Genomic DNA, 11,386 nt, shown 5'->3' with positions numbered 1-11,386 from the left:
AGCGAACAAAGATCTAGCTTTTAATGCAGATCTTTTTTTAAATTAGCACATGCTTACTTTATGTAAATCAGCTGTTAAACATATCACGTCTCATTTCAAGCTCCAACAGAGGCTGGATTTTAATTACACACTAGCATGATAGAAACATTAAGTCTATACAGGCTTCAAGATGCTGGACTACAGCCAGCAATCCTCGGTGAGAGATTTTTTTGAAGATTTATGTATTTTAGTGTCTATTTGGAGTTCCTCCATAATTAATAAGGCTTAATTGGCTCTGTTGGACATGCCAGCAAACTGAGGCCAGATTGAGAATTCCTTTTAACTTGATTGTAATGGAGAGGCAAGTGCAATTAAAATAATGGATTTTTAATAGATTCCACTGACACACTCAAGTGTAAAGGACTAATTGGCCCAAACCTTGTGTCAACCTCTCAAAAGTAAGAGTGGATGGAGGTAGAAGGGTAGTTTTCGTGTTGATTTTCTTGCTTTGGCTCACCATCCTTCCATGTTGGCTCCTGTCACTGCTGCGTAGCTCCTCTGCTTCTCCTTCATCTCTCTCCCTCTGTCTCGCTCCTTCTCTTCCTTTTTCAGCCTCCGGTTCAGTAGTTCTACCACCCTCTGCTTTCTCTCTCCGTCGTTGCCACGGTTGTTCTCTGTCTTTCCTTTAATCCATCAGCTCCTAACCGCCTTCCTGTCTTTTTCTCTCTGCATCTCTATTTGTACCTTCCCTGTCTGCTACTTGTCTCAGATTTCTTTTCCTTCCTCCTGTCCATCTGTCCACCTTTTTTCTGTCTTTTTCACTCCGTCTCAGTGAGGTCTGAGAGGTCAACCCCCCGTGGTGAGAGGTTTGATAGGTGATAAGCAATTCTGCCTGTGCTGCTGTTCACTTTCAGCTCTGCCTGTGTGTCTGTGTGTCTGTGTGTGTGTGTGTGTGTGTGTGTGTGTGTGTACAACAGTGGGAAAGATGGTGCTATCTAGCACAGATAGGGCCAGGCTGTTGTGTCACGACACATTAAGGCACTTCATCCATCTAACCCGAGCTGAGGCTGGCCATCAGCTATGGTAACGCTCACGCTCAGACGCGTGCAATCAAGGGTGCACAGATGCCAACATGTGCTGACAAGAACACACACACACACACGTACACCTCTAGCCTAACAAAAAGCAATGGGGGAAGGTGTAAAAGGTAGGGAGTAACAGAGAGAGTGCCAAGAGCAGAGGGAGGGAGATTTGGCTGGTGTGTTGTGGCCATGGAGGAGCAGATAGAGAAGGGATAGGGTATCACTCCCTAACCCCAAACACATTTACAGCTGACACCATGATTAATGAGCTTGGTGCAGCGCTACAGGGCCTGTTCCTGGACCCATTACACCCCCTCCTAACTGCCCAGCTACCTCTGACTCCACCTCCCCCTCCCCACCAAAGCTGGACTCCTTCAAAGCCCACCTAAGGGATACCCACGGATGGGATGTTCAGACAATATGTATATGTGCGAACACAGATCTTGTAGTACAAATGCAACATTAATGCTTGTATGTCTTTGGATCTGCCAGTATTAACACAACGCCACACAAACACACACCTTTGGCTAGTCAAGATTGGTTTGTCCCTACACTTACCCTTTTCCAAAGTCACCCAAAACCCCAGACATAGTTTGTAATGATTTATTGTTACGTTATTTTTTAAGGGAAAACATGGACAGCAAAAAATGAATGTCCTTCCTGTCATTATAAAAGTCATTGTGTGCGTAAATGTGTGAGCAGAGTATTATTGCAATTTCCTGTAGCAATTTAATTTCTCCAGAAAAGATTCTTTCTCAAAAAGCGATAGAATGACCAAAATGCACCAAACTGTGTTCTTCCCATCATTTTGAAACGGAGCACTTCTCATGCTACACACCCTGTACGTAAAAAGTAAACAAAATCACATGCTTGACATACATTTGGTGACCACGCCCTCAAGGTGAATGATGTTGGGGTGGTCAAACTGGCCCATGATGCTGGCCTCGGACAGGAAGTCCCGCCTCTGCTTGTCGGTGTAGCCGGCCTTTAGCGTCTTGATGGCCACACAGATCTCCCTCTTTCCTGGCATCTTCAGGCGGCCGCTGCAGACCTCGCCAAACTCCCCTGAAAACACACGCTTGGGTTAAAAATGTGGAAATGATGATACACAAGCACTCCAATACTACAATGCGAGGACTATAAATCACACTGAGAAGGGAGTGGGTGATGGTCCGTGCCTATGTGTGTGTTTTTGTGTGTGTGCAGGTTAGAAGGGGTCCACTTTAAACATTGATCAGGGTCTCTAATCCCTTACTCCCCTCCATCCCATCACCCACTGGAGCAGAGAGAGAGGGGAAATGGGTATTGATTCTTTATCTTTATTATTTTGTCATTGGTTGACTTTTCTCTGGCCAGAGGAATAGAACAGACAACATATTGTTGTACTCATTGAACTCTCTAAAGGCAGACCAAATGATATTATCTGAGAAAACAATGTATTTTTTTTTTATTCAACAGGAGTGCAGACAAGAGCATACACAGACAAACAACGACATGAATCACTGAGAAAGATATGCAGGCTGCAGAATATTTGCATGAAACGAATACCAAATATACTTGTATCCCATTAGGTGGATGCTTTTATCCAAAGTGGGTTACAATAAGCCTTGCTGCAAAGGCTATCCATAACAATGTGTTTATAATAATTAATGAAAAATGGCGGAATGTATTAGAGTTGCTGGATTAAAAATAAAACTCCTCACCAATGCCGATAACCTTTTCAATCTTGATACAGGAGGCGTCAATCTCTTTGGCGAACTCACGGACGGCTTGGTTTGGGTCCTCATAGGTAAAGGGGTCAACGTAGATCCTCACTCCTAAAGAAAGAAGTGTGTAAAGAAAAATAAAGAAGGTAGTGAAAAATGAAGGTTAATTCATTCTGGCAAGTACACTCCATCTGTTCTTTATTTCCATCATGCTGCAGGCTATACACCGCCATCCTCTGTGGAACCTCCTCCTCCTTTCTTTTCTCCATAACTCGCTTCACACTCTGACTCCCTTGCTTTTAATGTCACTATGGCTAACTCCAATGAAGATGGAGCTCATTAACTTGAAATGTTTGTTAAATGTAAAAAACAATGCTGATGACTTAATAATGAGGTGTTTGGAGCATGTTAGCGTGCAAGTACATTAACTCAAAAATAGTTTGTTTTTGACCCATTTTATGGGCTTCATTTGCGGTTTTGAGTGCATGCACATGAAATCACCTGACAGCGCTAATGTTTTATTTTAATATTAAAGTGTGTAGTTGGAATGTTAACTCTGATATACCTTGATGTAAGTGCTTCTCTTCGTCAGAGTCCTGCTTGGCCTTGCTGTACTTACTCCTTCTGGGGGCAAAAACAACGGGACGGTCAGTCACAGAGACAGCAGAGCATTTTACGTAAAAACCAAAAATATAATAGAAAAATAATAATGGAACACAAGTGTCAATTTGGTAAACACTTTAACTGAGACTCCAAACCCACTTACCCCCCTAACCCACACATACAGTAAATTAAGTGGCAACACAATCCCTGATTGCTGATGAGATATTGATATTTTTGTTATTCATTAAAGGGAGCTCATTAGACAGAAAGGAAGAAACTGCATTTAAATGCTAGCCTAATGTGATTTTTAGATTAGGTTTGTCTTAGTTAATAATTGCTCTTAATTATGAGGATGTTGGATGAAAAAACTTTGATACAACTTTATCTCTGTCTGTTAAATATGAAGCAACAACTGGGGGAGGGTTAGCTTAGCTTAGCCTGAAGACTGGAAGCGGGGAGAAACGGCTAGCCTAGCGCTGTCCTACTACAAGCACTTCTGATGCTCCCTAATTAACAAGGTATATTGGATCTGTTTGACTGAGCACAGAAATGTAAATGTAAAAGGCGTAGTTAAGCATTTTACCCAAAATATTGAACTATTCCCTGAAGATCAAATATACTGTATAAAATAAAGGTATTCATTTAAATTAGCTCCTCCTTTACCATAATTTCTCTAAAAACAGTCAGCAGTATTCATTTTGCCATGTTTTTAGAATAAAATGTTATACAAATCCAGCTATGAGTGATGAACGAACCCCTCTAAACCATCTAATCGAATCCTTAGCATCCTATACCTTGTATAATATATATAAAAACCGCAAATGGAGAAAGTACCGTGAATAAACAGCTAAATGTAAATTTTGGTTTGTTTTCTTTCCACTAGTCTAAAAGAAGGCATGTTATGGATTTAAAAAATTAAAAAAATACATAAATAAAAAATATTCTGCTTGCCATGTCTGGCTTTAAATATGTTTAGCTAGTAATAATTAATTACTTACATTAAAAACTTTACACATTTTACTCGTAATCAACTATTTTGACATTGTGCCGTTACTTTTTTAAGTAAAAAGTATCCTGCTGCACTGATGGTTTCTGAAGGGCATTGAGCATATAGCAGCAAATCAATCCGAGAGAAGATGCACTTAAATCCCTCCGAATCCCTCAGGCAGCCTGACACCTGTGCTTAAATTGATGTGTGATGGGTCAGTGGTGAAAATGACCAGATGTGCAAGACATTGTTCTCTATGGTGGTGTAATGATTGTAAACGGCTACGTGATTACAGTCCCTCCCCACAATCACAGGATGGCCGCAGCAGCACAATGACAGTGGCCGTCACATTGCATATAAAAAAGGCTGAGACAACCACCTGCTTGGCTGGGGAGAGAAGCAATCACATAGAAAGAGAGGACACACACACACACACACACACACACACACACACACACACAATCACAACAAAAACAGCCCCCTTCACTCCCCATTATTCTCACAACCAATACACACATGCAGACAATCATTTGCTTCCATGTAAAGAGGCACACTCACACAAAAAAGGATCAACGAATGCCCATAAAAAGGTACTTAAACACACACGTAGGAATCAACACACAAATAATTAACGCTCCCCTTCCCACAGTGCTACCAGACACATGGAAACAATACTTTTTTCACATAAGGATATGCATACACATATACACCCCCAACACACACACACAAATATAGGGGGAGTGTGGTTAACACCCTGAGGTGAGGCAGCCCCATCTGCATGTAATCCCATCTGTGTGACGGTGCTTTGTCCTGCTCACTGGTTAACACCCTGAGATTGGGTCACTGCAAATCCACCTGATGCCTCTTCGTCTCACTCTTTCTATTCTATCTCCTACTTTCCATTGCCCGCTTATATCATTGTCCACCCTCCTATCCCCCTTCCTCTATTTATTTCTCCTCCCTCTCGTTCTCTTTGCAGCCATCAGCAAGGCACAGCGGGAGAAAATAACTAGTGGCCAGGATTACAGCCGCTAGCTGAGAGATAGAGAGATGGGAGGGATGGGAGGAGCGAGGATGGATGCAGAGGACAGGGAGCGAGGGGTTGCTGATTACATCTTTTCAGCTGTCGGAGCTGTCAATCACGTCTCCGGTGTGGCAAGTCATCACTCATCTCATCTGTCTGGCTCAGTGTGTCTGTGTGTGTGTGTGTGTGTGTGTGTGTGTGTGTGTGTGTGTGTGTGTGTGTGAGTGTGTTTTCGAGTGACATCCATCTCCTGACAGCTACTTTTCCCAGGCGCTAAAGCAAGACATCCCTCATCTGGGGCGAAAGAAGGACAGACAGAAAGCAGAAGGGACAGTGGGATGAGCTCACCTTCGGCTGATGACGAAGGCACTGATGAGGATGATGAGAAGGACCACGCTGCCCACCACTGACACCAGTAACACTGTGGAGTTGGCCCCATCGCCAATAATGGGAGCTGGAACTGAGGAAAAATAGAAGAAAGATGGGGGATATAAATGGAGAGGAACAGAGGGAGGGAAAGTAAAGAGAAAGGGAGGACAGTTGGACAGAGACAAAGAGCAAAGTCAATATCACTGCGCTCAATCGAGTCGCCGCACATGAAAGAGCCTGTGTACATTTTGTGTTTGTCAAAGTCATTGACCACCCTCACCCTTCCTGTCCCTCTTCTTATTCCATTGAGACAATTCCGTCCCATTAACATGTGTGCTTGACCATGTCATTGTCATGTACTTTTGTCTCTATCTGCATTACAAATGGGACACCTTGGCTTACAGTGGAACTCTGTAACCCTGTGGTCTACGCCATAATTTCCCATCCACAGTTAATATCATATAGCATACTATTTCCTAGAGGAAATCAGATATGTAAAAAAAAAAAAGTTTAGTAAGCTTAGGTTTGTTTGATGACATGTTATTTTTGAACTTGTCTAGGCTCTTCAGCTGAAATAATTCCAACTCTTTAACATTCAGTTTTTTCTTTTATTTCCCCGTCAGTAATTTGAAGTTTTTAAAATCATGTTATTCCACACTGTCTGACAGTATTATATATTTACTTTTATAATTGTGTACTTATATTTTGTATCACATTCCCCCAAGATTCCAGATGTATTGTGGCTGCTCCAATACATCAAATGGAAATGTTTGGAAACTGTGGGATTGCCTCTTGAACTTAAAATCAAGTTATTTGGGATTTAACAATCTTTGGCTGCACTGCACAGTGTTTGTAATAACTGGAGCGTCAGTGGGGTTTAAGACGCTAATTTTCCATTTTCAGATCAGAGTCCACTTGCTGCTACTGCTGTTTTCTTAGGGTTTTATAAAGTGTACACCAAAATAAATGATAGCATTTATGGCTACTAACGGTAAGCAAAAAGTCCCTTCAAGCAGTTCCAACTACAAATATCAGAAATGGTATCATTCTTCAGAAACCCATAGAAGTTAAACCCTACAGTAGCTGGCACATTCACTGAGAATCATTGAAACCTGAATAATGGAACCTACTCAAGTTGCCAGTCAAGTGCTGGAGCAAAGTATCATTTATCTTTTTATAGATGTCAGCTATTTTGATTCATGACCACAATGAAAGAGACAAACTCATAAAAGATGCTATCATTGCAGCATTTCACACTGCTGGCATTGAGTCTCTTTGGATCTATAGTGCACTGATGTCATCAAGACAAGCTGAGCAGGAGTGGCGTGGCTGAACTCACCCGAGTTGGTCATGAACTCAAACGGGCCGCTGAATTCCCCGTAGCCGGCCGCGGTGCGAGCGCGGACATGGAACACATAGGAAGTGAGGGGGGTGAGACCTTTGATGTCAGTGTTCCTCGACGAGGTTTTTATGATTCTGTAGCTTCTTTCATTTTGGTCCTGAGAACGACAGATGGTGAGACAGAGACAGAAACAAAGAGAGAACAATCAGATGTGGGATGTTCTCACAGTCTTTTGAAACGCATTGCTATTATTTTAGAAATTCTTTCATCGGCAGAAACTACATCTCCCACTGGACCCTCACCTTCTCATAGTACTTGACCTCATACTCCAGGATGACCCCGTTGGCTCTATCCGGTGGCTGCCAGGCCAGTGAGATGGTGTGTCTTGTGATATCCTTTGCCTGGATGGAAGTCACTGGAGAAGGAGCTAGTGAGATAATCAAACAAAGACAGAAAAAGCTATTTTAGCCTACTGTTTTCTCTCAGTTCTCCAAGTTATTTCAGCCTTTGAAACACCCTGTCTGTTTTGTGTTGCTCTTCTAAATCCCCCACTCTTTGCTCCTGCTGGGAAAGTCAAACAGTGGGCCAGGCCACAAGGCAATCACTTCCATTTGTCTTTGAATTTGGCTTCCATTCAAAGTCAGAGGCGTTACAGAGCTGTATGGCCACAAAGCTGAATTACCAACGCTAGAGTATATGGCAACACTCTACTTTTGAACTAATGGTTGGCATCAATAAAAGTGATCCAATTTCCTCTCGGCTGACGTTAGCGTCTCAGCCACTTTTCCTACAAGCTGGCAAAATAATGTCTAACTTCATTTTCTGCAGATACTCAGGTCACCCTGGGAAACCTTGTGCTGCTGCAAAGTACGCCTCAGAAAGCTCGAAATGAGCTTAACGCCTTTGCTTTTTTTGTCTTTAAGAGTGCAAATCAATTGGTTTTCATTAAAGCTCCAGTGAGTGATCTTATCTCAAGCCCTTTCTGCTGCAGCTGATAATGAGGCCATATTTCAAGCAGCCACGCTATCTGCGTTCAGACGCCTTTAACATGTGAAGGTTAAAGCGCAGATAATGGCTTACACTCGCCTCCTCCCTCCAGTGTGTCACCACTGCACAAATCAAACCTATCTTCAGGGAGTGTGACAACACTAAAATTGGGTCATACACACTCTTGACGCTATGAAGAGAAATCCATTGGCGTAGGAGAGATAGTGTTGTAAACAGCAAAAGACTCATGCACAGATTGAGTTCTGAGCAGAAAAGAGCATATATGGTCGGGCAGGTGGAGTTTTAGACTAAGGAACAATAGGTTACAGGGATGAACACACAACTCAGGTATAAAAAGAGCTCAGACACAAACAAACACACACACACACACACACACACACACACACACACACCTCCAGCACTTCTTGTGGGAGATTAAACCCCATCTCGCATTAACAACTAGTACCCTCAACAACCAAAAAAAACCTCAGTCATCTATTCTCACCAAAGCCAGAACAAAGCACCGCAAAAACAAAAAAAAACATTTCCACTGATGTCCAGGTAGCGTTTCATTGTGGCTTCTGCGCTTACAAGTTCACAAGGAGTGAAACTTTGACCTCTGGTCCTAAGTGATATTGTAACCTTACTCGTTCCAGACCATCTGTCTTTTAAAAAATTACAGTGGGGTGATTAATGAGGGGTTCACGGTCCACCGAATATGATTGCATTATCTATGACATTATATGCATTCTCATCACTTTGACCATGGACTCCAGGGAGCCAAACCTTTAAGCTAACGCTAACAAAACCTTGCTTTTAGCCGGGGATTGAGTTCAAACAGGCCTGGAATTCAAGCACCAGTCTCGGATTGAATTTCAGCAGGGTGAAGAACCAGTGGGGGGGGGGGGGGGGGGGGGGGGGGGGGGGGGGGGGGGGGGGGGGGGGGGGTGGAGGTTGTGACTGGTAGGGGTTGAGATGGAGAGAGATGGGATTGCAGACATCTCTTGGTAAATAGATTAACCCAAGGTTGTGTAATCCTGTTGGCCTAATGTGTTGCGTCTCCTTTAAACAATTAGATGGCGGGCCATTTGTATCCCTCCGATCACTCTTACCCGGCAGCGAGAGCCAATTTGAAGGCCCTCCTGGGGTTGACCGGGGACGCATTGACTCAGAAAGAAAACCACTAAGGGGTCACTGGCCTTTGTGCCCCTGAGGTAATCCACACATCCATCTTTCCTCGAAAGATGACAGATATGGCGATTTAATCGTGTTCGCCTCCTGTTGTTGCATTTTTACTTTTCCCCCGACTAATATGAGGATAAAGATGAGTGATTTTCTGAGTGGTCCCTTCTGAGATTCCCTAAGCAAGAGGCTCGTAAGACACACGATGGGTGATCCATCAAGGCTGAGTTTTCTTTTCTTTTTTTAAAATAAATTATTACGAGAGCAATGCCTAAAAAGCAATGTTATGTAAAATATTGTCAAACCTTGCATGCACCAAGTGTACATAGCTGATGCAAGACTAAACCTGACATGTCTATCTTGAATAGAGACCAGACTAACCTGAGACTGCGAATTGGGCAGAACATGCTAGGCAAGCTGGCCCCTCTGTCAATGAATGTAAATATGTGGGACAGATATGTAATTTCTTACTGCCTCCTGAACGAGTGGGCAAAGAACGCGGGTGGAATAATAAGCTTTAAACGCAATGAATATTCAGATCTCATTTCTGAATTGTGCACTCCAAAAAAACACTTTCACATTCTGCAAAACTTGTACACACAGACACACACACACACACACACACACACACACACACACACACACACACACACACACACACACACACACACATAAACGACCTCATTACACAAACAGAAAGATAGCAATTCACATTGAAAAATACCTAGTACCATTATCTCACACACACAGCAAAAAACTCAATCATGTCACCTATGCATTTATTAAAATTAGTAAAAACCTGTCACTTAGAGTTCTGGGTTGGGTTTGGTCCCTCAGGACAAAAGTGGAGGTTGTTGCAGACATTTGTGAGATTCTGTCTCTGCATAGGACACAGTTTGTTATGTGTGTAATGTGCTTTCAATTACAGTTTGACATGAAAAGAGACAAGGGCCGAGGTGCACATGTGGTTGCCAGACTGGAGCCTAGTTGCCAGATTGGAGTCCCTCGTTTTTGCCGCCGCAGAGGAAAAATAGCTGAGGAGGGAGCCGTTTTTCAGGGTGTCGAGAAAACGGCTCCTGCGTACAGGATCCTTCCCCCCGCCTATAAAGCAATAAAGCCTGCTTCCATCTCCCCAAACACATTTCCACATGTATGTTTGTCCGATTTGCCAGAGAGATGGAAACTCACACACATGTGCGCTGACTGACATGCCCACACACACTCTCTCATGCACTAATTCACTTTTAGTCACCTAAGCCTGCCAAGTATTTTGTATTAAGACATAAACACCTCTCTTTCTGACTCTTTCTTTCCCTCTTTCTCACACATACACACACGACCAAAGTGCTTCATCCTATGAAGGGGGTAAAAAAACATAAATTTATAGCCAGGGGTCAGTTCAAAGCCTGGACATCCCCCCTCTCGCCCCTGCCTTTCCTGATGCAGTCAGGGCGAAAGGGTTACACGCCGGCTGATTTACGACAGTGGAATTGTTCATGGCGAGACATGGAATCTGACCCCTTCGCACACACACACAAATGTATGCCTGGTCACAGATGCATGCACATGCAATCAGCAACACTCATGTCTTAATTTTTGTCTCCAGGCATATCTCGATTTTCCTCACACGCAAAAATACATAAGCGTTCCTCCCTTCCAACCTGCCTCACTTCATCCTCTCTAGCCGAAATCTGAACTTTTATGGAAAGGCGGTGGCAGGAGTGTCTTTTCCACAGCGCTTATAAATCCTAATAAAGCTATCATAATAAATGTGTAATCCACGGTGTCTGGATGAGGGGAGGCGATACAGGGAGAGGGACAGCCACAGATGACTGGCTGGATTACCAGCGGCTGAAACCAGAGCTTCCAAAGCCCCTACCGAGCATTAGCAGAAAGAAATCCAATCACTCTGGAGCTATTCTCTTTAACACGCACACACAAATTAGAAGAGACACAGACCCGGAGACACAGAGGACATTGTTTCAGAGGCAAATGTAGATCATCTCCATCCATGAGCGTACAAATATTGTGTGCAACACATTTTCTCACTTTCAGCCAAGCATGCAATCAGTTCTGCACATGTGCAAATTCACACACACACACACACACACACACACACACACA

General features: G+C 43.2%; 1 protein-coding gene across 4 annotated transcripts in view; it reads right to left on the bottom strand.

Annotated features, from left to right (window-relative positions):
* epha4l (eph receptor A4, like) overlaps positions 1-11,386 on the bottom strand; it is a 54,343-nt gene that overhangs the window by 11,236 nt on the left and 31,721 nt on the right. The window contains exons 6-11 of one of the 4 annotated variants that reach the window (XM_032504770.1): positions 7,396-7,520; positions 7,091-7,250; positions 5,731-5,842; positions 3,333-3,388; positions 2,765-2,878; positions 1,941-2,126 (exon numbers count right to left, since the gene is read on the bottom strand). In XM_032504770.1, the coding sequence (XP_032360661.1) occupies positions 1,941-2,126; positions 2,765-2,878; positions 3,333-3,388; positions 5,731-5,842; positions 7,091-7,250; positions 7,396-7,520 (753 nt within the window). Of the gene's footprint in view, positions 1-1,940; positions 2,127-2,764; positions 2,879-3,332; positions 3,392-5,730; positions 5,843-7,090; positions 7,251-7,395; positions 7,521-11,386 lie in introns of all 4 variants that reach the window. The other 3 variants (XM_032504788.1, XM_032504760.1, XM_032504778.1) reach the window with 3 other exon arrangements.

The sequence above is a fragment of the Etheostoma spectabile genome, chromosome 3 (assembly GCF_008692095.1).
Source record: "Etheostoma spectabile isolate EspeVRDwgs_2016 chromosome 3, UIUC_Espe_1.0, whole genome shotgun sequence".
Taxonomy (NCBI): domain Eukaryota; kingdom Metazoa; phylum Chordata; class Actinopteri; order Perciformes; family Percidae; genus Etheostoma; species Etheostoma spectabile.
The sequence above is the reverse complement of the archived record's forward strand: the minus strand, read 5'-3'. Positions and strand labels throughout refer to the sequence as shown.